Below are 26,207 nucleotides of genomic sequence, written 5' to 3'. Positions count from 1 at the left end.
GTGTTTTCTCTATCTCATGCCAATCCCAAGACAAATTAATAAAATGTAAGTCAAAATAAACCTCAGATTTATAAACTCCAGCCAGTGTTGAGAATGTTTATTGTCTAGCTAGGTAGGGGGGTTTTCTCTATTGTTAGGCTGAGAGTAACGTTTTAAAAATGTAAATGAGGGGCGCCTGGGTGGCTCAGTTGGTTAAGCAGCTGCCTTTGGCTCAGGTCATGATCCCAGAGTCCTGGGATCAAGTCCCGCATCAGGCTCCTTGCTCAGCAGGGAGCCTGCTCCTCCCTCTGCCTGCCTCTCCCCCTGCTTGTGCTCTGTCAAATAAATAAATAAAACCTTCTAAAAATATAAAATAAAAAATTAGAAATGTAAATGAAATCATTAAAATCCTTCTTTCTTTCTTGATCTCATGATCATAGGATTGAGCCCTGTGTGGGGCTCCACAAACAGCACGGTGTGTGCTCGAGATTCTCTCTCCCTCTGAAATAAATAAATCCTAAAAAAAAAAAAAAAAAAGGTCACATGGTCTTCTGAGCCAGCCAGGTACTCCTATATTTGTGTCCTTTTTACTTAATATCTGCCTCTGCTAATACAATGTAAGTTCCACAAGGGCAAGGACTATGCCAATCCTATTCACTGCAGGAGCCCCAATACCTGGTACAGAGTAGGTATGCAATAAATATTTATCCAGTGAATGAATGAATACTTTTATAGAAATGGTATTAGGCAAGGCAAACAAATTTAGGAAGGTTCTGCTGATCAGTTGAGCATTCAAACACTGAGCTAAGATTGTAGGGCTCCCCAATTTTTGCTTTAAAAGACTTTCTTATAAATTTTGAATTTTATAGAACCCCTAATTTTATACAAAAGATTTTTTGTCTTCCGTTGAACTAGTGTCTGGAAATAAGACTGAGGAAGTCTGCAAAAGAGAAGAGGGTTTAAATAACCACAGATTGTTCTCTCAGTGGGCCTAGGATCCCACTAAAGGGATAGCAGATTAAGTTCTAGCATTTTGGTTCTTCTATCAATTGCTCACTAATGCTATTAGAAAAATTTATATCAGGCCGCCTGGGTGGCCCAGTCGGTTAAGTGGCTGCCTTTGGCTCAGGCCATGATCCAAGGGTCCTGGGATGGTGCCCATGTCCCCAGTGTCCAGGTTCCCTGCTCAGCAGGGAGTCCGCTTCTCCCTCTGCCCACTCCAATCCATGTGCTTGTGAGCAAGTGCATGTGCTCTCTCTCTCTCAAATAAATCTTGAAAAAAAGAGAAAATTTATATCTATATTAATCATGTATACATGTGTGTATTTGCATATATGCACAGACACACAAAATCTAAATTGCATTTCAGGTATGATCACTTGCTGAATTCTAAGTGTTTATGTATTAAAACAACAGCTTCAGTTGCCTCTAGGAACCCTCTGGGAATAAATGAAATCCATACAGCTCTCATCTTGGAAAAACTTTTTCTCTCAATAATATTTCACCAGTTTAGCAAAATCTGTACACTCATGTTACCTCTATAATGATACATATTTTGTTTCAATAAATATTTTCAAAATAGCCTCTCTACATTCTTATTGGTTAACGTCCTGGCTGGGGCAATGTCTTAGATTTCTTTTTTTGTCCACAAATGCAGACATCAGCTTACCTCCAGATATTCCATAATGTAACCACACTTCAAAGATGATGGACAACTTTGCAACCTGCCACTGCCTTCTCCTGCCATTTTATCAGGTAGTATTTCATAAAATGATTACCTCCTATAGCTGAAGGGACCCTCAGAAATTACCTAGCGCCATTTATTAATTTTATAGATGAAGAAATAGATCTGAGGCTGATGTTAGGGATTCCTCTGAATTTTTTCTTTATGCAGATTTGATAAGCTCCTTACAAATTTAATCCCTATATTTCATTGATTATGCTGCAGGCTTTATACTAAAAATGTTCTGTATAATCAAAAATGGCTGTGACTTCTGGGATCCCAGTGTCACTCCTAAGTTCAGTAAAACTCAGAAAATGGAATCATTCCCCAGTCTGAAAGGTGATACATTATAGCTTGATGGGATGCTACATTACAAAATATCAAAATATTGGTGAATATCTGGTGAAGCCCAAGGTGACACCACCACCACCACCACTCAGCTCTAGGACCTACAGCTAAGTTGGAAGCTTATGGCCTGTAATCAAAATGACTTTTCATTGCTGGTAGCTGCAGGTTTAACTGGTGCTCTAGCCAAGGCTTCCCAGAAAGGCTCTGGCATGAGGTGGATGTGAGAACCCATCTCTCTGTAGCAACCACGGATATTCAGGAGACTGACACGCACTCCATCAGTTAACACTGAATGCCTACCACAAGGAAGGCACTGTTATGGGCCTTAGGGATGGTATAAAATCAAAACCACCTCTGTACTCAGTAATCCCCGACTGTATTAGATGAAACTTCTACCAGCTTCATTCCCTATCACTGACCAAATGACACTGGGGCAGTGAGCTGTAGAAAGTAGCCAATCTTAAATGTCTTTGACTAGGAGTGCTCAAGGATGTGAACACTGTTCCCATCAGTTTCCTAACACATTCCATTCTCTAACATTAAGAATCTCAGAATCTTGGGGCACCTGGGTGGCTCCGTGGGTTAAGCCGCTGCCTTCGGCTCAGATCATGATCTCGGGGTCCTGGGATCGAGTCCCGCATCGGGCTCTTTGCTCAGCAGGGAGCCTGCTTCCCTTCCTCTCTCTCTGCCTGCCTCTCTGCCTACTTGTGACCTCTCTCTGTCAAATAAATAAATAAAATCTTTAAAAAAAAAAAAAAGAATCTCAGAATCTTGGAGTTACGAGAGAGGCAGGAGGACATTTAATCTAATTCCCTTATTATATGGATTAGGAAACAAGAGGTCCAGGAAAAAAAGAGTGACTTGCTTCAGGATACTACGTTTGACGAGATGGCTAAAATCTCTTTTCATAAACATTATTATACCTTATTCTGGCTTTAAGAAACACATATTTGTATTAAAAAGCTGCTATTCATACTTCTAGATAATTGCTTTCGCCCAGCCTGTTCTTAGGAATTCTTTCAACTAACCAACACAGCTCTGGGGAAGAGAAACGGAGAGAGTATTGATAGTGACTGAAATCTTACACACTTGGTGTTTTCCATGGGTTATTTCATTATCTTCACAGGATTTTGCCTTAATAAATGAACAAACTGGAGATTCAGGACATCTAACTAACTTGCCAAGTGCAAAGAAGTATCCCAGTTCTCTCTCTCTGAGACCCAACCTCAGTGCTGACATCACCTATTAAAGAGCAGATTCAGGACAGAACATGGTCACTGCCATTTTCAAAAGCAGAATCACCCTTTCCTGATAATAACCTTTCCCAAAATGTAAACCAACAACTATTTACATCCCTGTTTTCTTTGGGCTTGGCTTATCACCGAACCCAAAAAAAAAAAAAAAAAAAGAGTACGAATTGTAAAGTTTTTCACCAAATAAGACATATTTTCCCCATAATTGCAATAGAAAGACTAGAAAAGCCCAGTGCCCCCAAAGAGAACCAAAGAAAGGACTATCTGTGTCCTTTTTGATCACTATTAAGTCAGAGAGAACTTGCAAATATCACTTTACTCCCCAGATCCTTTCCCAACGAAATGAGCAACAATTACCTCATTTGAATTTAATCCATCAGTTGTAGCCAGAGGCACTTTCCCATGCAGCACTGTGCCAGTCACCTCTTTTATTCCAAATCCTGGGGAATCAAGGTCCTCCTTGATCCACATATTAGCGGGGGAAGCCTCCTCTAGAACAGGAGTTCCTTCTTCTGAGATAGGCACTGAATCAGTGTGGGCAATAACTCCCAGGAAGGGTACATCAGCAGGGAACACTTCCTCCATAGCAGGCACTCTATCAGCTGGGGCGATAGGCTTCTCCGGGGTGTGTGCTCTAACAGCTGGGGCTGTAGGCTCCTCTGGGGTGGGCTCTCTAACAGCTGGGGGGATAGGCTCCTCTGGGGTGGGTGCTCTAAGAGCTGGGGGGATAGGCTCTTCTGGGGTGGGTGCTCTAACAGCTGGGGGCATAGGCTCCTCCGGGGTGTGTGCTCTAACAGCTGGGGCTGCAGGCTCCTCTGGGGTGGGCACTCTAACAGCTGGGGGGATAGGCTCCTCTGGGGTGGGCTCTCTAACACCTGGGGCTGCAGGCTCCTCTGGGGTGGGCACTCTAACAGCTGGGGGGATAGGCTCCTCCGGGGTGGGTGCTCTAACAGCTGGGGGCATAGGCTCCTCCAGGGTGGGCACTGCAGCAGCTGAAGCAGTCCCCCCTGGGGAGGGCTCTGCAACAGCTGCTGCATCCTCATCCATGATGGCCACTGCAGCAACTGCAACAGTCCCTTCAGAAGCAGGCACTGCAACAGCTGGGGCAGCAGCCAGGATAGCCTTCTCTCCAGTGACCACTGAAGCAAATGGGACATGTGCCTCAATGGCAGCCACCGAAGCAACTGGTACGTCTGCCTCTGGGAAAGGCACTGCAGCAGCTACAGCAGCTCTCTCTGGGACAGGTGCTGCAGCAACCGGGACGTCCTCCTCTGGGATGAGCACTGCAGCATCTAGGGCATCTTCTGTAGTGGGCACTGCAGCAGTTGTAGCAAGCTTCTGTGGGAGGGTTATCCATCCCTCCAAAGCTGGTTCCGTACTACTAGCCTTGGTAACTTGTTCCTCCAGAAGAATACTCAGTAATGATTCTGTATCTCTCATTTCTGTCTCCTCGCCCTCCGATGACATCACATCCAGCGTGGGCTCTGTATCGTTTATAACTTCCACTCCATCTCTGCTATGTCTCTGTCCACCAAGCAGCAGGGGCAAATTCAGAGTATCTGACTCTGCGAACTTCCTCTGGAGATCCTGGAAGATCTGCTCTGGGAAGGCTCTGTGAAAATGCACTGGGGCTTGGTCCTCCAAAAGCTTGGCAGGGTAACCCAGCTCTTGGCCCTCCCCATCCTCATCACAAACTTTCTCCTTGGACAATTCACAAGCATCCACATTTCCCAAGGAAGTCAGACTGTTAGTTTCTTGATTAATAGCTCCTTTCTCACTTTCCAAGTGAACCTCATCTGTTAGTAAATGTGAATCACATGAGAACACCTCTACTTCAGGTCCTGAGGTAATATCTGTTAGTTCATAGCTAAAAGCAAAACTGAGGGGGACCCTCCTGACACACTCTTCAACATTCCCCTCAGAGTGACTGCAGTCTACCTGGGACAAACTGTCATTTTCTTTGGCCAGCTCAGCTACAAAGCCTGGTAAGTCATCTTCCTGGGAAGCCCTGTGATCAGAGTTGGGCTGTCCTCCTGGGTCCAGCTTTCCCAGTGACTCCAGATCAGCTGGGTGTCTGAACTTAAATTCCCCTGCAGTCTCGGGGCTAGAAGGCACTTTTTCACGCTCCTCCTCACTAACCGTGGAAGTGTCTCCCCTCCTGGTGTCAGAGTAGACAATAAGTTCCACAGCATTAGGCACCTGAGAAGAATCCAGGGCACTAAAATATTCACAATCCAGTCCAGTATCAGAGTCTTTTACCCTTACATTTAAAAGGCCTAAGTGTTCTTCTCCTAAGGCAGCCCCTGGAAAATGACTAATTACAAGCACATTTTCTGCATCCTGGGATGGGGCCAGCCCTTCAGAAGAGGCTTGACTCTCCAGCTCAGCTAGAGGAGTTACTCCTTCTTCACATAAACACTCCTTTTCAAGTTCGAGAAACATCTGCACCGAATCTGTGTCAGAGAGCTGCTCTGAATCAACAGGACCAATAGTACATTCTAGGTCGGAAACCAGACCCTCCTGAACAGTTCTGCTTGTCAGCTCCCCTACAGCACTCGCGCCTGTGAGAACACAACTGTAACCCAGAGGTGGATCCTCGAGAACAGAAGCTGAATGGTTCTTAGCTGACTGTGGGTCATCAGACCAACAAATCTGACCAAGAGCTAGGTGGTCAAAAGTTCTCAAGACAGCAGCTGAGCAATCTGCCCCATCCTCTGCCACTGCTACAGTGTTTGCTTGTTCCCTTTCTTCAAAAATATCAGCCAGGCTGTTCTTTTTCTCATCTGCCGTTAGAAAAATCTTTCCTCTTTCTGACAGTTTCTCTTCCTCCCACTCCTCTTCAGCCTCCATCATGATCCATCGCTCATCCTCCTCAAACTTTAGCTCAGACTCTGTTTTCTCTCTCAGGCTGGGAGTTATGAGAATATGCAATTCTGGATCCAGCAGCTCTTCACTCAGGCAAGGGGAGAGGGGTGGCATTTCCACAGTGCAGGCTGCATCCCCAAGGGGGTGCTGCTTCTCGCTGAAGCCTCCCTTAGCTAAACTTTTCATGGCTCTGGGCCAGGTTGCACTTGAGAATCTGTGTTCCTGCATTACATCTGTGTTACCACTTGCTGCTGCAGCTTCGGATTCTAGAGGCTGGAATTCACAGGGAGAGCGCTCACTGTGTGGCTGCGATCTGAAGTCCTGGCACTCGCCGCTTAAATTTTTCACATCCTGCGCTTCTGGAATATCTATGGATTTGGACACATGCTCCAGAGTTACTGACCCTGACTGAGGTTCCCTGTGGTCCAAATGACCAGAACTTTCTGTTAATGCAGAACTGGATTCCTTCTTCTCTTGCAAGGAAGGATTTGAAGCACCAGCTTCTGAAACCTCACTGAGAGAAGCTTCTATCCTTTCTGCAAATTCTGGGAAATTGGGTGGCATGAAGGACTTCCACGATCTCCTGTTAACATTGTCTTTGCGTTCTGCATTTGGTCGCCTTCTGGGTGGCACAGGTGCTGACTTCTGTACATCACTGCTTAACTTTAGTGCATCAAATATTATTCTCTCATCTAGCTTTTTGCCTTCTGGGGCTCTAGATTCAAAAACATTAGATGCTGCTCCTAATGTACCGTTGCTGGATATAGTACTTCCTTCCATCTTTTCCATGGTGCTTTTTGATGTCTGGTTGAGCTTTGACCCCTGGTCAATTTGTTCATTTATCCTCATTGTATCATATATAGATCGTTGTGGAACATAACAATCCTCTATATAGCCATCCTCTTCCTCTCCTTTCCCCAGGCAGGTGGGGTTCTGCCTTAAACAGTCGGGCCTGCTGAGTGGCTTACCCATACTTTTTCAATCAAGATGAAACATCAACCTTTTAAAAGTTTTTCACCGGTTACCCAAAAATGCATTCTGCATAAGTTAAAAATCCTTTTACATGTTCACAGCTGGGGACCACCAATTGGATCTGCCCTCCAGAAAAGTCTGTAAGTCCAACTCTGAAACCATACTGGGAGAAGCTCTAAGAGAAACAGCTTTTTCCTCACAGGCTAACAGTCTCATAGCTGCAGACAGTTAAGTGGTATAATTTAGTCAACAACCATAAAATAATTCCTTGTATGGCTTCTTTTGAGTATGTGTCTTTTAAGAGCACTGCTCTAATTCAGTCATTAAAAAATAACAAAAAACCCCATTTGATATTGACAAGTCTTATTCAGAATCTAGTTCCAATCACTTCTCACCCAGAGTTGGAAGAAGCGTTATACCAATTGTGTCCTTTAATAACAATGGCACAGCCTCCTCAGTCTTCAAGTATAGCCCAAGCTCCTAAGAATTCCTTTCATTTTATCCTCAGTTCCAGTTCTGGAGAGTCCAGCTGGTCTGAATTAGCCATTCGTCCTCCCTAGTTCGGGTGTTTGCATTTGAACTGGGCTGGTCGACGGATATTCCTGCAACTTTAAACACAGGAAGTCCTTCATTCGGGGCCAGCTTGGGGCTTCCTGTCTCCAAAACATCATGGCATTGTTGTGGCTCCCAGAAGAGCCCTGCGCTGTGACCGCAAAACAAGGCAGTGGAGCCCCGCGCCGGGCCTTTGAGAGGCCGGCAGGCTGCAGCAGCGGCCGAGGGCCGGTCTAAGGGCTCGCTCAGCGCGGCCCACTCCCCCGCGCCATGCCGCGCGCCCCGAGGGCCAGGGATGCCTCACCGCAGGCTGGCAGGTGGCTCCGGGCCGCGCCGGCCTCCAGTCCCGCGCTCAGGAAGTTAGTTTGTCCCTCCGGCAGCTGAGTCCCGCGTGCTGTGGGCGCCGCCTCCCCCGCCGCCGCCAGTCCCCGGCCCGCAGCCGCCGCGCCGTGGGCTGCATGTCAAGCAGCCGCCTCTATTCTCCGCCACCGCCGGCCCCACGGCCCCGCCGTCCTCCCCGCCCGCAGCTGTCACGGTCCCGGCATGCAAACTTCTGGCTGGGAACAAAAGGCTCCGCTCGGGCCGGGCGGGGACGAGCCCTCCTCCCTCGCACAGAGCGGCCCGCTCGCCCGCCGCTCACTGCAAGTGCTAGGCTGGCGGGCGGCTCTCCTCCCCCTTCCCCGCGCCGCGCCGCGCCGCGCCGCGCCACCGCGCCGCCCCGCCCGGGCAGCCCCCCTGGAAGCCCGGGAGCGCAGCGCGGAGAGCCAAGGGGAGGAGGGCGGAGGCGGAGCCGTGGCGGGGGCAGGGAAAAGGAGCTACCCGAGCCGAGAGGGAGGGGGCGGCGGAGAGGATTGGCTGCCGAGGCGGTAGGGGCGGCGCTTCCGCGCGGTTCGGGACCAGGGAGCCCGGGCGCCACCCGCTCGGCTCACAAAGCCCACGCCCACCGCGCCCCAGGGCCCGAGGGAGAGCCCCGCCCCCCGAGAAGGCGCCAGGAGGGGGGCGGTACCCGCGCCCAGCTCCGCCGCGCCGCGCAAATCCCCTGACAAAGGAAAGTCCCGCCCTCCTCCCTCTGGCCCGACCCCCTGCCGCCCCCGCCGCGTCCGGGCCCGCCCGGCTCCGAGCCCAGCCCAAGGGCGAGCGAACCCCGAGAGGCGCCCCCGCCTCTCCACAGCTAGCGGGTTCTGGCAGGGGCTGTTCAGGGCCCATCTGCCGGCTGGGTCGCGCCGGATGCGGCGGGCCGCACGCATGGCTCTCGGCTCCAGTTCTACCACCAAAGGCTGTCTTAGTCCCTCCAATGTCACCTTTAGCCGCCCCTTCCGCGCCAAGAACACGCTACCCTTAAACTCGGCACTTTCCTGGTGTCCGAAGGCATTCTGTGAGGCCAAGTTATTGGGTGAACTCTAGGCACCTTCTCTTTTTCCTTTCTCCCATACATCAGGTCTTGGTCCATCCTCCCACCAGAATCTCTGCTCGCAGACTTTAGAGGTGGCAATGATCGAGGAAGGGGGGCGGGGAGGTGGAGACGCCAGCAGCAGAGACCCACGCCCTAACACCTGGGCTGCTTTATTGCGGCTCACTTCCAAGGAAACCTGAGCCTCCCTGGAGCCAGCTCAAAAGTATGCGTCTGTATTTCAAGTCTCAAAAAGGAAAATACGAGAGAAAAGTGGTCCATATTCCCGGCCACAGCTTCTTGGCTTTTAAAAAAGCCATCTAATCACCTGGTGACTGTTAAACCAGGAAAGTACAAAGGGCAACCCAGGAAACTGTCCAACAGAGGCAGCTGCATTTCTGAAGGCGTGCAATACTCTGCTCCCTTTGTGATGGTCATTTTCTGATTTTATGAAGGAAAAGCAACAAAGTCTACTAAAATTTCTGAATCTCTTTTGAACTATGTGGTCAATATAGATGGTTAAACTTACGTAAAAGTTATTTCTATCCTTTACACAAACAGTGAGTAAAGCCAATAGTTGGCATATGAAGATCTGGGCTGAAGCCTATTATCAGAATTAAGCAACTAAAGGGGTGCCTGCCTGGCTTAGTCGGTAGAACATGTCTGCCACTCTTGATCTCGGGGTCATGAGTTCTTAAAAAAAAAAAAAAATTAAGCAAATTAAAAAAGACTGTGCACTGGCAAAATGTGTTATACTCCACTTCTCCTTCAAAAGAGACTGCTGATCAATTCTGCCCTGTCAAATCCAAAAGACTATCTCCTCATCTGTAAACCGAAGGGGAAAGGGATAGACTAAATTGTGTCTTGATAGCCTTTCTTTTTCTTTAGTTCTAAAAGTTTTAAAGAAGCCATACCAGAATCCTGAGTCTTCCTGGTCCTATACTGTAAGACACTAGAAACCCTGTCCCCTGAAGAACAAACAAGAGAAAGAACCAAGAATTCTTGACCTACAGAAAGTTCCAGGCAATGTGATCAATGTGAAGTATCTGAAGGGCTGGGATGTGGGAGGAAGGAGGCTTGTACTGGATGTCTCCTTAAGCTGGCGCACTAAGATCCAAGGGCAGATTTGAAACCAACAAAAAGCCTTCTCACAGCTATTCAAAGAATAAAGTGTCCCCTAAAATGATGACTTTCCTGACCCTTGAGGTGTTTTTTTTTTAAAGATTTTATTTATTTATTTGACAGAGAGAGATCACAAGTAGGCAGAGAGGCAGGCAGAGAGAGAGAGAGAGGAGGAAGCAGGCTCCCTGCTGAGCAGAGAGCCCGATGCGGGACTCGATCCCAGGACCCTGAGATCATGACCTGAGCCGAAGGCAGCCGCTTAACCCACTGAGCCACCCAGGCGTCCCGACCCTTGAGGTGTTTGAGCAGAAATCCATACAATCATTTGGCAAGGATTTGGGGAAGCAAATCTTCTATCAGTTTGTCAGGGTGAATTTTAAGGTTCCTACTCACGCTGACACACTGTGATCCTAAGGGGTATGATCAGCCCATAGATCTGACACTTAACACTTCAGGGAATCTGGGTCTTAATTTTCCTTTAATTATTCAGTACAACTGGAAAAACCCAGGGAAGGCAAGATCAATTTCACTAGCAAGTCTCCCTGGCAAAATACACTCACTTAAGTGTTCAGATATCATAACAGACTGTTTAGTGTGCCAGGGCCCCTCTGGTTGGAAGAATCTGAGGAATTCTGGCTCTCGACTAGGGTGGGTGGTTATTCCATTATAAAGAATGATCTTGATGTGGAATCACAAACTTCATGGCCAGAAATTCCTTTCCTGTTTCCTCACCCAGTCAGGTGCCAACCAATTCAGTCTTCTTAAGCCCTCCCCATATCTATCTATTTACCTTATTCTCACTATTCTGGCCAAATGCTCCATATTGTGATATAAATAAACAGAGCATTTTAACAATTATGAAGTTCAAATTCAAAGTATTTATTGGCTTAAGTTATACTCTCTGACTATAAAGTGTTAAGAGATTTATTATAGAGAAATCTCCCCAAAGTTCAAACACAGTCTATAGAAAGGATTACATAAAGTTGCCCAATTCTCTCCCCCACCACAAAAAAAGAAGCCAGAGAGTGCTGAGTGCACTGCTCCTTTTTTTATCATCAGTATGTGTTTAGGAAGAAGTCAGGAGAGGAAGCACAGGGCTCTTTCCTCCACGTCTTTTTTTTTTTTTTTTTTTTTTTAATCTGTTCATGAGTTTCTCTTTAGTTTTGGTATGTGGAACTCTGCCAATAGCCATCTCAGTGACTGAAATAAATACCTGATATAGCTTTCAGCCTCTTGTTACCCTGATAGCTCCAACAAAAAAAGCATCTGTTCATTTCACATGCTGTGTGTAAACTTTTTAAAAGACAAGTACAGGGAGCTCCAGAGAACCTCTTTGGATGCTTCCCCCACTCCTGTAACCACAAATATAAGTGCTGAAGCCAAATTTCAAATTAGTTTCCAGTTAGTTGATTACAAAGTTCAAAGAATTCTCTACTTATTTTGAAATTCGTAAGAATGAAATTTGGTGTTGGATTTTCTTTCAGTGAACTTAGAAGAAAGAACAATCCTGGTCCTTCCTGCTGTCTTCTTAATTAAAGACAGCTGGGTAGAGTCTCCTCACACCCTAACACAACTCCCTCTCCAAGTTTTGAACCCGACATTTTGCCTTTGCTCCTATGCTCCAGTCATAAACCACCAGCTTCCTAGGACAATCTGGAGACCCCAGGTCCACACTTCCCCAGATTCTTTAATGCCTCTTCATGCACCCGTCTCTCTTGGAGGATTAGTTCTGATTAGAGGAGGATACAGAAGACTGGTTACATCTTGCACATTTTAAATCTACAAAATGCCTTTCATCTTAGGCTCGCTAGACTTTACAAGCATTTATTTAGTGGCAAGTGGAAACGCCACAGTATTAGTCTGTACCTGTTGGGCATCAGTAACTACCATCTAAGGTGTTTTTATTACATAAAGATGGCTATGGAGTGGCTCATTAAGCAATACAACATGATGTGAAGCTTCTTTTAAATGGGATACTAAGGAATTTGATGCTCTGTGAGCTCACATGTGTTTCCAAAACCATGAGAAAACTTTCCACACACTCTGCAGGAACTCTCATGACCCCTGTAAGCCCTTTCCTGCTTGTAGACTTTCCAAAAAACAGTGTATTAATCCCTCTTTTAGCCACTAACCAACATAGTAATGATAAAAGCACCAGGCCCTGTGAATTAGAAAAGACTGGACAGAAGAGTAGAGGGAAGGAAGGCAGGGGGAATCAGGGAAGGCTTTATGAGGGAATTACATTTACTCACTGGGATATGGATATGTAGAGATGGTAAAGACAAGATTTCTAAGTGAAAGGTCAGAGGCAGGGAGCCTACAGAAGCAAATTCAAAGTCAGCATGGCTTACATACAGTGAGTAGAAAAGGGAAAAATGAGAGGTCAAAATGGTAAGTAGCTCAAGGCCAGTTCACCAAGGCCCTTGAATGCCAAGCATGAATTTATGCTTCTTTATTCAGAAAACCATTATGACATTGAAATTTACTTATTCAAACTTACCAGGGGCTCATGAGAGTTACTGAGTGGTGCGAGGAACGTCTCCCAATAGTTTGGGAGTGTTCATTAAACTGCCATTTAATATATGTGATCTCATTTTAAAAATCCAAATTCTTAAATTAAAAATAAAGCTTGAGGTGGTAAATTTACTTGTCTAAAGTAGCACAGCTAGTGAAAATCCAGGCTCTTAAGATTTGAGCTTATGTTTGATGATACTGCATTGGTTTCTGTACAGAATAAGCTTAGATGGGGGAAGATTGAAGGTGGAGCAATCAGGAGGACTTTGCAGTTCAGTCAAGAGGTACCAAAAGCCTGAACTCATGAAAATGAGGAAGGGAGCTGTAAAGGAAATCACAGAAACAGAATATTTGGACTTCAAAGCTGACCAGACAGAAGGCAGAGGTTAAGGGGAAAATAAAACAATGCTATTGCATTAATCTTGTATTCCTGAGGGCATAATTGTCCTATAAAACAGCAGTAGAGGGGAAGAAACAATTTGAAAATGTAAACATTCAATTTAGAGTATACTGAATGTGAAGTACTCAAAGACAACCTATGGGGAGGTGTCCAGAAAGTCCCCTTACACAAAAGATAGAGGTTTGGGATAGAGATACAGATTTGGAAGCCTTCCCCCATAGAAGAATGAGGGGGTGGACATCCAGGGATTAAATGTGGGTTAAAAGGGAAGAGGGCAGATGACCAAATTTTAGACCACATACTTGGGAAGTAGGAGGACAAATCAAAAAAGAAAGCAGAATAGCAGCCAGAGAAGAGAATGGAGAGAATACCATGTCAGGAAAGAAAATGCACAGGAGGGTTTTGAGAGCGAAGAAGCTATGATGTTAAATGCTGCATAACAGATGAGGAGGACGATGAGTTAGACAAGACTACTAGACTTGACAACTACGACATCAGTGCATACTTCCAAGAAAACAGTCTCAGTGCAGTGATAGCGGCTGGATCACATTAGTGGGTTAAGGATAAGCAGTGGTGAGAAAGTACTGATCCTCCCTTCTTCCTGAGACTCTGTTCATTTGGCTTCCATGACACGATGCTATCCTGACGCTATCTTTTTAACTAGTACTTCTTTGACCTTTGGGTTCCTCTTTCTGTCCTCTTAAGGCAAGTAACTTCATAAGATATAGCCTTGATTCTTTTCAACTTGTTCAATATTTACTAGGTCTACTATGTGCTCCAAATTATGCCAGACACCAAGGGAGAAAAATGATGAGCAATATGAGGTCAGGAACCTATATTCCAGTAGGGGCGGCAGACATACATTTTAATTCACTTACAGTAAGTACTCTGAAAGAAAAGCAAGCAGTACTAGGAGAGCATCAGTCAAGGGGGCCTGATCTGCAGGCTCAGGAAAGGCTCTCCTGAGAAAATGGCCATGTGGGCATTCACTTGGGACTGAGAGCAGTCATTCCTGCTCCAGGTTTGCAGGACTTTACAACTTTTGCATGTTAACAGCTTCACAAAACTGCTTGGTTATTTCTACGAAACAGGCCTTTGGGGTGAATTGCCAAGAAATCTTGCTATAGGGGTCCTTTTTCCAATATTAGAAAAGGAGTTAGGATAAATAATTCAGAGGGAAGAGATTTATGAAAACTGTCTCCTTCCATTTTGTTACTAAAGCAGTTCTTACCATCGATCGACAACCAACCAACTTTGGTTTGAATGTAAAGAACTGGACCCAAATCAGTTTTTCCTTTGGGAACAAACTGCAAGATGGCAGAGACATTAAATGGGTCACTTAGATAGATGCAATGAATTCAAGCTGGAGGAGGTCTCGGAGAAGTTCAATTTCTTTGAATTCTTAGCATCCTCTTCCCTTGACTCATATATACATAAAACCGAATATTAAAAACATTTCTGCTGAAACTGTGAAGAATTAAAGCTTTTCTGTAAAACTATCTGGATCTGGTATATATGCTTCACAGAGAGATTAAATATATCTGAGTTTTTTAAGCTGCTTTTCTCTGAAACTAAGCTGATACCTTTTCCCCCTCACACCTCAATGTTTTAATTAAAGATTGATTAATATTAAGAGATATCTCTCCCACAGATGCTGACTTGGTAGTTGCCACTGTATGGCAACAGGTGAACATAACATGGTCTATGTTAAAAGCTAATTAGGTCAAGGACCTTGAGATCATTAAAATTGATCTGATGGGTAACTCTGAGTTACTGAGGAAGTCACTGAGCTGGTAATGGCTTCTAGTTAATTCTGGTTCGTGATATGAAAATAACACTGATTTGTAGAACACATAAGCCAAGGTCAAAATGGTCTCAGAAAAACATGCTCACTGTGGGATTTTGATATGTATAAGTTAACAAGTTAATAAGTAAGTAAGCACATGTATGTACATGTGCATCAAGTACATTTAAAGTTGTGTTACGAGTCATGACCCATATTGTCTATATACTGCAACTCTAATGTTAGAAAGCAGCTCTATACTTGTTCCCCCCAAAAACTGCTCAGGAAAGCTGTTGTCCAACCACCTGTTTCACTGCTGCCACCGAGCGAATTTTACTTTACTCTCATAATCTCCATTTTTCCAGGAAAAGAAAGAACTAATCCAATCGGGTACTGGGCCTTAGAGCAAATCTTCCGGAGAATAATTATCTCTAGGCACAAAAGGCATAAACTTCTTATTAAAAAGAGTTTATAATATTCTAATTTGTATGCCTGGATACTTTCTTTTTTTAAATAAGAGATTATAGGGGTGCCTGGGTGGCTCAATCTGCTGGGCATCTGCCTCCGGCTCAGGTCATGATTCCAGGGTTATAGGATCGAGTCCCACATCCAGCTCCCTGCTTGTCGGGAAGCCTGCTTCTCCCTCTCACCCAGCTGCTCCCCCTGCTTGTGTTCCCTCTCTTGCTCTCTCTGTCAAATAAAATAATAAAATCTTTAAGGGAAAAAATAAATAAATAAATAATAAACATAAGAGATTATTATCATTTATTGAGCACTTAATATATGCGTAGTGCTTTCATCTACATCACTTCATTTAACTCTCATAAAAACTCTAAAGGTAACCATTTCACATTTTATAGTTAAAATAACTATACAGAAAGGTTAAATGATTTGCCCCAAGGTCACATGCAGCTAGTAAATGACAGAGCCAGAACTCAAAGCTGAGTATTTCTGACTCAGACTCATTCCTTTTTTTTTTTTAAACTACACTAAGTCGCATGCAGTATGAAGACTCTTCCTAGCTGTGAACTAATCAGGCCAGTGACAATGACTCTAAAGTGATGGGTAACAACTACAAGATGGCATTTCAGGATCTGGCTTTGGTTAAGCGTAACTGAAGTAGCAAATTTCTTTGTTTTGTTCAGGCTAATATCAAAATGAAACTGTGTTCCTTTAACATATGCTAACTAGTAAAGAAGGAAGAGAGCCCACAGGCAAGTAGAGGTGAGGAATCTAGGCTAGAATTAGAATTTCTCAGGATTCACAAGGATTTGCCTCCGGTCTTGCAAAGTAGACAGCATTTTGAATCCCAGAGCTCACATGGCTTATGAGAAATAAAGAGCACTCATCTAATCAGTCATATATTCACTAATCTCCAAGTACATGCACACCAAATGTTAACTACTTCTAGGGACACAAAAATGCATTCGCTGAGATTAGAGATGGGACAAATGCATAGAATCAGAAAACACCAAAGTTTGGCAGTCTATGATAAAGGCCAAATGAGTTATACATCTTAAGTGGTTTAGGAGAACAGGAGAAGTTGTGAGCTGGGTAGATCAAGGAGGCTTTGGGGGGAGACACAGGACTTGGACCAAGCCTTGCGGTTTGGGTAGAGATAGGCAAAATGTATAAGGAGAGTTTGGGATGAGTGGATGGGGTGGATGGGTGGTCTATATAGGGAAGTAACACTGGAAAAATAGTGGGGATCAAATACGGAGTTTCCATGGCTGCAGAAGGAAAAGACTAGAGGCACGGATATAGACCAGTTCTGAAGGAGGCCATAATTTAATCCATCAGATCAGATGGCTCCTAAATTGGTCTGGGTGAAAGATAAGCACCCACAGAAAGAAGGGTGAAAATAGAACCCAAGGGAAAAGCACCTTGGAGGCCCAAGTTCTAGAAGGCTACAGCGTAATTTGTCTTTTTTTTTTCCGTGGGAACCATGTGCGTACATGCTTGCTGTCCAATCAGAGAAGCTCTCTGCATTCCTAACAGAGGATCCTTTGTTCCAAACAGCAAGGCTCCAAAGAGACAAAGTTTGATAAAATCACACTGAGATCAGGACTCCCAGCTGGTGCTGGGGCTGATGCCATTCCATAACACACCCTACAGGAAGCAGCTTGAGATACACAGTTGATTGATTTCCACAGCAGGAGGCTTGTGGCGGGGTGGGGACTAGTCAAGTATTAAGAGAATTCTTTAGCCACTGACTCAAATTAGTTCACCAGGATCCTAACTTTATCCAACAGATCTGTGTAAGTCACTCTCCGAACTAACACTATTTTAACTTATTTTTGAAAAAAAGGGAGGAAAACCACGAAGCTTTGCCATGCAGTGCAACTCTTTTGTCAATTAACTCTTGTCATGGTATCTGGAGAGAGGGAAAAAAATATCAAACCCCCACCTCACTAGAAGTGGGCTGAATAAGATGCTAGTAGCAGCTCCTCTAGTTGTAGCAGTCAAAATGTCTCTGGATATTGCCAAATGTCCCCAAGGGGGAAAACTGCCCCCAACTATTGGTTAAGCATGGTTTTTTGTACCAAACAAACCTTTCTAATCCCAGTTGTAATAATCACTTGCTGTTGGCTTGAACAAGATACTATAACACCTTCAAGTTGCAGTTCTCTTGTCTGCAACTGGAATTTTTTTTTTAAGAATTTATTTATTTATTTGATAGAGAGATCACAAGTAGGCAGAGAGGCAGGCAGAGAGAGAGGAGGAAGCAGGCTCTATGATGAGCAGAGAGCCCGATGTGGGGCTCAATCCCAGGACCCTGAGACCATAACCTGAGCAGAACGCAGAGGCTTAACCCACTGAGACACCCAGGTGCCCGTGCAACTGGAATTTTAAACGTCTGATTGATGGGGGATTACGGTTTGAGCTTGGACTTAGGGTGTCTCTCACCGGACTTGCCACCACACATCACTGCCCCTGCACTCCCTTGTGCCTGCTTCTCATAACACACTGTCCCCCCACGAGGCCTGGCACAGAGCAAGTGCTCAGTAAGAACGGACTGAAAGAAATAACGAGCCCCTTCCTCCCAACCCCCACCAAGGGATCCATGGACCATCACCATGCAGCACTTATTCTTATCCTGGAGGGGCCAAAGTTCTGAAAGGTCCATGTTTCAAATCACAGTGTTAGCAGGAAAACAACTTGTGAAGGCCTAGGGAGTAAGTATGTCCCATTAATCTTCCACGGCCAACACCAGAGACTGGTATTTGAAGAGCACTTGGTAGTGGTAATGGCTAAGTATTAAGGAAGGTGGGGAGGGAGCACATTCTTCCCATAGCTAGGTTTCCCAACCAGGACAGCTGAGACTTGGGAAGAATCCGTTTGGCAGGAGACAGCCCTTTGGTGCAGTGATGCTTTGGTGCAGTGACCTGACTCGACTCCCTGTGGGACCCATTTCATTCCTGGTGAACCAACCAACCCTAACAATAAAGTGCTCTTCAGAGCAACTCATCACACTTCCTAGAGGCTCCCTGTTTATGCTACGACCTGTGTGCCAGCCAGCTAGCTTGAAAGTGCCTGGGATTTTTCTGAAGCTACAGCTGAGGACTAGGCCAAGGCTTGAGAACGGTTCATTTCCAGACACAATGAGAAACGGGCCTGTTCTGCAAGTCTGTGCTTATCTCAACCGTGTTCACTAATCAAATATCCAACAAATGAAGGTAAGTTCTGCATGGGGTGAATTCTAGTTTTTCTGGAAACATATTTTTCTTCCTTCGTGTACAAGATCATATGGTGAACCTCAGTTGCAAATGCTATGTGCGGACATGATCTGCGAAGAATTTCAGTAGATTAAAATCAAACTGCTCAGTCCTTTCTTTTGTTGCTTTAAAATCTTCCCTTGCTATCAAAATTTCCAGACAGATTTTGGGGGGGGGGGTTTGAAATCCATCAATGCTTTCTTGACGAGCTTCCATTTGGTTTTACTACCTTCACTGAAGCGTGAGGCTCCTTTAAGATGATGTAATGGCTGCAATCTTGGGATTCTGCTTTGTGATGCTGTTATTTAAAATACTAATGGGGATACTGTAAAATGAGGCTGGAAAGACTTCAACATAAAGCAAACCTGAAGTCCTTAAAGGCACCTTCTTCACTTTCTCCCCACCCAGTTGCTACAGTGGGGGCTGAAGGGATTATTACAGAGCACTGGGATTCTTTGGGTGGGGTGTTGAGGGCTGGTCTCTGAAGGGTTATAAATATCAGCAGCCAAACTGTGAATTCCTGGGCTGAGGAGAGCAACTGACAGACCATAGTTTCCCCTTAAAGGCAGGGAAGGAGGAAACCTCCTGAAGTATTTCCACACAGGAAGTTAGAAATGCATCATCAACCAAACACCTGCATCAACAACTCCACAAAAAATAAACTGCTGATGCCGGGGAAAGTGCCTAGGAAATTTTAAACCAGACACGGATTAGTACCAGCAAAAATCAGGAGTCCAGGGCTTGGCCTAAAGGAAGGCTGACTTAGAGGCAGTTGCTGCTGCTACCACACAGTCTTCATCAGATTAGGAGAAGGTGTCTGCTACATAAATATTTAACTTAATCAACCAGCACCTTTTCCCGCTGAATTCTGAGTTTCCCAGATGTAGGTGGCAATTTTCTTCAAGGCAGTGGTTCTCAACTGAGAAAGATTTTTGCATTCCAGGGGACGTCCAGCAATGTCTAGATAGGCATTTTTGGTTGTTACACTGGGGCAGGGTTGCTACTGGCATCTAGTGGGTAGAGATCAGAGAGGCTGCTGAACATCCTGCCATGCACAGGACAGCCCCCACCACAAAGAACTATCCAGCCTAAAATGTCAAGGGCATTCTCTCTACTGTTCTAGGACATTCTCTTTACTTCCTTGGACCCTCATAGTTCCTCTGGTTTAAGGAAGGAAGGAAGGAAGGGAGGAAGGAAGGAAGGAAGGAAGGAAAGAAGAAAGAAAGAAAGGAAGGAAAGAAGGGAAAGGAAAGGAAAGGAAGGAAGGAGGGAGAGAAAAAACCAAAAACCAAGACAGGCCAAGGGTCAGCACAAGGCAGGAGCGGGGCTGCCTACTCAACTTATCTTGCTGTTGTAAAGCTGGAAATACTGAAACCTCCAGGTGACAGACAGGTCACACCAAGTGTGATTTCCTTTCTTTCCAAGGGCAGGTAGATAATGCTGATTTTATTTCCTTTATTCTCTAGTGAATCTAACTGGCAAAACTGAAGATGGGCTGATACTATCTTTGTAATTGTTTGAAAGGCAGGGAAGTATCTTTGTGCAAATTGGCAGTCTTTCAGCTCCATGTCAAGCCCTGTCTTCTAAGAGTTTTCATGTATACTCAGAGGGAAGCCTAAACTCGCCTTCCATAAAGAAAAAAAAAATCAAAGAGATTTACAGGGCTTTCTTGTTCTGGTGGGATACTGAGGTCTCCAGACAAAGGCTGTAAACACGTGCAATCCCTGACCCTGGGCTCTACTCCGCCTAAATTAGGATTAAGGGCAGTCCTAAGAAAGCCTGCTGCCTTACCTATATCCCCACAGTCCGGCCTCAAAGGCAAGGAAGGAAAAGACGCAACAGGCTTGGGTGCTTCCAGCACACCATTAAGCAAAGTGAACCTTTGTGAGAAACCTATGGATCCTAAAAGGGTTTCCATTTTCCCCACTTGTTCTTTCTTGTCACCGAGTGTGGCATGCTGAATCTGAAGCCTGGCCCCAATACACAGTAAATATAAATTAACACATGAAGGAGCACCTGGGTGGCTCAGAGGTTTGGGCCTCTGCCTTCGGCTAGGGTCATGGTCTCAGGGTCCTGGGATCGAGCCCCAAGTTGGGCTCTCTGCTCAGCGCAGAGCCTGTTCCTCCCCCACCCCCTCCGCCTGCCTCTCTGCCTACTTGTGATCTCTGTCTGTCAAATAAATAAATAAAATCTTAAAAAAAAAAAAATTAACACATGAAATACAGAGTGCAAAGAGCATCCGGATTTCCTGATGCTGCTCTTGATGCCCAAATCACCACCTACTTCCTGACTGAGAGGCCACTTTGGTTCTTGGGCAGAGGTGTGTATGTGTGTGTGTGTGTGTGTGTGTGTGTGTGTCTGTTTCTGTATGTGTGTGCGCGCGTGTGTGTACAGGAAGGGGTTTGAAAGTTTGAGACTCAGAATGATCTCAATTCTTGACTATAAAACTGGCACAGGGAATTTCAAAATGAGGAAAGCCTCTTGTTATCATCAGAGTTACTAGATTTCTTTGGCTTGAGTTTCAGTGAAATAAAGGTCCCTTCTTTCTTGTTAGTGTCCTGTTATGCACAGACGATTCCTTCTCCTCAATAATCACTGACTCTCTTGGTTCAGGAAAACAGAACTTCCTGAAGAGATTAGCCAACTTCTTTCCTTCCAGTTTTCTGAAAACACGCTCAACATTCTCATTTGAGATTTCTGGAATGACTGAATCCAGTGAAGCACCTAATTCAGGAAGGTTTGAGGTTTTTGCTTGTTTAGAGTGGGAGAGGATTCTCTGCCCATTTGATAGATCCTCACTGGCTGACCAGATTCTATCATTTATTCAGAAGTAACTGACGGAAAAGCCTTCCCTCAGAATAATGGCTTTCAGTTTTTCACATTCATTTAAGGAGGAAATAACTTTTCCCACAAGCTGCCCTTCTACGCATTTCTCAGCACTACTGCACCGTCCCAAGTAAGCCCAGGGTTGTCCCCCAGACCTGACTCATCTGTCTTTTCCACCCATCTGCAGTGGAGTTAGCCAGCTCAGAGCAGAGCCCACACTTCTGTCTATAGACTCATATCCTCTGCTTGTCAGCAGATTCTGTGCTGAGAGTGTGGTCCCACCACTGGACTGGATCCCAGGACCCTGAGACCACAACCTGAGCCAAAGGCAGACGCTTAACTGACTGAGCCACCTAGGCACCCCTCTGGTTTTGGCTTATTAAAAACACTTTGAGTCTGAACACAGAGTCACACTTTATGATGGAAGATTAATCCATTGCTGGATATAGAGCACATTAACCCAAAACTCAATACTCAAACCACGAAAATGACGCAGTCCTTAGAATGGGTCCAAAAAGACCTTCCCTTTACTCACCCTCTAGGGGACTGTAGAGCTGACACACTGAGCTTTCCCCCTCCCATTGTTTTCACTTCCCATGAGCTCAGCAGGAGTTGAGCCAGGAGTGTGCTCCTCCCCTCCGGACTGAAGGCCTTTGCTGGGAGGAGGCAAAAACACTTCCCAATGCCTTTGACTTTATAAGGCGGACCTGTGGAATCAGGCTTCTGATTTGCGCCCCCAACTTGAGGAGGATACACACAGGGCACACAGCTTCACCACCCTCTTTCTCTCTTTTCTTCCAGTCTTGCATTTCAACACCAGTCCCCTGCAGAGAAACACACTCTGAGGTGACAGCTCATCAGTGTCTGGTCCCAGCCTTCACAAGGTATTGGTAGTGGGAGGCATATTTTTAGAAATCAGTGAAACAAATATGCTACCTTAAACGACGAAGCAGACTGAACTTTGAGCACTTTCAGGCTACATATATAGGCTACAAATAAAATACGGTAATGGCCAGTAATTTCTTAAAATCTTCCAGCTACATCAAAATTCAGAATGTTTCTAGCAACCGAGGATTAGATGAAAAGGAAATGATTAGTTATCCTCAAATCCAAACACTCTGTATGCCTGCCTATGGACTCTTTTTGTTATATTCCAGCTTGTATTTAATGCAATTTTAACAGGCCTGTTTACTTCATTTTCTAGCTCAGTGAAGATGAGAAGCAAGGGACAGACTGCTAAAGGCAGGCCCAGTGATGGCAGTGAGAAGTTACTGCTAGCCGGGGAAGAGGAAGAAAGAAGCTACATACATGCTAAGAGGCACTAAACAAGAACTTCAATACCCAACTCAACCTGCACAGACATTTAGGAACAGTCAGTACAAAGCAGCCCCAAATGTCTCTAATATCCTTGAGGATATCCCCATCGGAGAGAACCACATCATCTTTTTACTAAATGTTAACCTGCACTCATCAAGAAAAACGTCTGTACAACAAAGTTAGAAGATTAGGCAAATAAGATTTAAAATAATTCCCATGTAAATCAGAATCTAGTTTGATAAAACTATTTTGGAGCCCAAAGGGATAGGCTTCAGTTTTCTAAGAAATTCATTTAGTTAGTTAGACAGTTAATCCTAAGTAACCCAGAGCCTAGAGAAGACAGTCTCTCCTTGGAGGTGCTTACAGTGGAAGAGGCTGGGACACCACACGTGATGAAGCGAGAGGCCTGCCTGCCTGCCCCGGGAATGGAGGTGTGGGAGTTTCCAAGAGGAAAACACGTGGGCTCACGGGTCTGAATTTTCCCTTCATCCCCTCTCCTTATTTGGGGGCACAAGAATCCCCCAAACGATGACTTGTCACCCCAAAGAGCACGTCTCCAAACACTGGAAGGGACCTTCAGCCAACGTTCCGCTTCAGAGCTGAACATCCCCTAAGCTGAGGGCCCTTCTGAAATAGCCACCCTTCTTTACTTGGTCTTGTAACTTTTCTCAGGACCACAGGGCTCTGCCCTGGTGTCAATACCACCTCTCCATCCGTGGCTGTACTTGAAAGAATCCTGATAGGCAGGGGTTTTAGGGAACAAAGAGACTTTGATGGCAGTATGATGGTGTACATGGGAATAATTAACACCAGTGATGGAAGTGAAGTGCTCAAAGTAGCCTTTCCACATCTACTCTGTGCACCAAGAAGGAAAAGCAGCAGAGGGGCCGCCAGCAGTGGAGAGAGGCCCTCTTTGGCAGCGACAAGAAAGGAAACCCAGGATGAAAGGCTCCCATCCTGAAAGCCATGACCCACCAGTCCTGAGAGTTCCAAGCCCCTAACCTGGAAAATCGTATTTTTGAGTCAACTCCTCCCATCTTCCCCTGTTGTTTTAATTTTAACTCACAAAATCTCAGGACTGGAAATTCTGACTCAGGCAAAGAAATAAAACATTTTTGCAGTTAGGGCAGTGCTTTTCAAACTCTCCTATAGGCCAAGAACTTGTACTCCTGGGGTTTGGGTTATAGTCTTAAGCACTGCCTGATATAAGTTGGAAATTTCTTTGAAATGTCACATTTTACCTTAGTAACTCATGAGAATTTTTATTTTACTTCATAATACATCAACAACTTTCCCCTGAAATAGGAGGGAAAAAAATCAACACTTTGGGAAGATGACCCTTGTTTATGACTTCTCACATCTCAACTGAAAAATAGGGACCTGGAGAAAAACCTGGGGCTGTTACAAATCTCAAGAGGAGATTCTCAGAGTAAACAGTAATATTTGGACATTTTTTTCTATACTCTTAGTTGGTTATCAACATTGAAATAAATTACAACAGAAAAATGTTCAAACCAGTTGCCCAGAATCCAAGAGACTGTTTAGTCTCCAGACAGAGTGCTCTGATGGTGTTGGAAGTGAGAACAGAGGCCCGGGAGACAGAAGTTAAGATGTATATACAACGGGTTTCTAAACTACATGAAAAGAAATACGTATCAGATAGCAAAAGATTAAAAAACAAAAGGGCAAGACTTACCTTAAAATCTGCTAGTTGTTGGTTGATGAGATCCACTTCGGTCCCCACAACCCACTGGAGGGCCTCCCCTTCCTCTGCTGCCGTGGTCATGTCATTGAGGGCTTTCAGCTTCCTGTAGAAGTCCTCCACACGGCCCAGTGTCAGCTCCAGCTGCTCCTGGCGAGCCCTGCTCCTCTCCGTCAGTTTACCACACTGTTTGTTCAGGGCTTCGAGCTCCCTCTTGAGACCTAACAAGTCCAAAGTCCCCTCTTCCTCTAGCATCTGCCGACACTCTGCTTCAGAGGCCTCTATATCTAACCTGAGGGCTTGGATTTTGTGGAGGAATAGCCGTACATCCTCAATTTGGGACTGGAGGCTATCGGTGTCTCTGCCGATGGCACCCATGCCGTCTAGCTCATCGTCCAGGTCCGCCAGCTGAGAAAACATCTCTCGAACTCTGCAGTGAAACTGGCCAATCCCCTCCAGCTTGTTTTCCATCGCCATGCAACCACTGTTTACTCTCTGCTTCACTTCCAAGAACTCCTGCTGGGTGACCTCAGCTTGATGTAGAAGTTGGGAAGCATCAGATCCATCTGGAGCATCTTCTACCAAGCCCCGAGTGAAGTTCCTCAGATATTCTACCTGGGGCTCCAGGGTCTGGAGCACTTCCTGTTGAGCTCTTAACTTCTCTAGGTTCTTGTTGCTACAGGCTTGAGAGCCCAGAGCATCAAAGATCTCAAGTTGGTGTTTGGCCCCTTCAACCTTCTTTTCAATATTTTTAAAGCTTTCCTGAAACTCCTTGAGTCTCTGAGTCATTTCTTCAAGAGACCCTGTTTTGGTCTGTAGTTCTTCTGTAATGGAATCCATGTTCTGGTTGATCCCAGCCTTCTCATCCCGGATATCATCTTCATCTGTTTCCGAGGAGTTGATCAGAATGTCAGCAGCACTGTTCAGGATTTCTAGCAGGGAGCGGCGCTTTTCCACCTCACTCAGCATAGCTTTTGATCTCAGGAGACTGGACTCCAGCTGCACTGGGTCCAGAGTGACCTGCAAGTCCGGCATCTTGGCCTTACAATCTTCTATCCACGGCACGAGGTCTTCCACATGCCACTGATATTTCTGAGCTTTCTGCAGACAGTCCTTGAGCCTGGATTGTCTATCTGCAGTTTTTTTACTAAGCTCTTCCCAGTGGCTTTTGAGCTCAACCAACTGGTTTTGTAAAGTCTTCTTTTCTTCTCCAGGAGGTACAGAAAGAAGTAGAGATTCTCCTTCAGCCACAATCACCTCATAGGAACCACTGTGTTGGTTCAGGCTCTTCTGAAACTCTTCATTCTCCTGGAGCTGAGACTGTAGCCGCTCCAATTTTGCAGAAATTGGGCAGTTTTTCGCTTGCTGGCTTTGTTTGTCATCCAACCAAGTTCTCAGTTCATCAAACATTTGCTGGAACTGCTGGGTGCTGGCAAGTGCTGCCTGGAGTCTGTTCATGCGATCAGCTGAAATGAGGAAATCAAATTTAAACCAATCAAATCTGAACATGGCATTTAAAATGTTTGCTGGGAGTATATGGTCTAATCTTAGGGGAAGGAAACTTATGTTAACTGAGGCCCTACCATAAAAGCAGCACAAAGCTGGTCTCCTTCATATACTAGACTTATTTAATCCTCACACCAACCTAATAAGGTGATCTGAGTAACAGAAGTAAACTTTTACTTCTAAGCGGGTAAAAAGCCATAAATGTTTCCAGAGAAAGGCAACAAACCATTGACAAAATT

The 26,207-nt window shown here is 45.2% G+C and overlaps 2 protein-coding genes across 23 annotated transcripts in view; both read right to left on the bottom strand.

The window, feature by feature from the left end:
• Positions 1–26,207, bottom strand: part of MACF1 (microtubule actin crosslinking factor 1) — a 340,165-nt gene that overhangs the window by 59,434 nt on the left and 254,524 nt on the right. For all 22 annotated transcript variants that reach the window (XM_044237864.1, XM_044237868.1, XM_044237866.1 and 19 more), the window contains one exon: positions 24,457–25,928. In XM_044237864.1, coding sequence (XP_044093799.1) covers positions 24,457–25,928 — 1,472 coding nt within the window. The remainder of the gene's footprint in view (positions 1–24,456; positions 25,929–26,207) is intronic.
• On the bottom strand, positions 3,619–8,099 carry KIAA0754 (KIAA0754 ortholog). The gene has a single exon (XM_044236245.1). The coding sequence runs from the start codon at positions 7,138–7,140 to the stop codon at positions 3,619–3,621; it is 3,522 nt and encodes a 1,173-aa protein (XP_044092180.1). The 5' UTR covers positions 7,141–8,099.

The sequence above is a fragment of the Neovison vison genome, chromosome 2, assembly GCF_020171115.1.
Source record: "Neovison vison isolate M4711 chromosome 2, ASM_NN_V1, whole genome shotgun sequence".
In the NCBI taxonomy this organism is placed as follows: domain Eukaryota; kingdom Metazoa; phylum Chordata; class Mammalia; order Carnivora; family Mustelidae; genus Neogale; species Neogale vison.
Note: the sequence above shows the minus strand (reverse complement) of the source record. Positions and strands in the feature narration are given on the sequence as shown.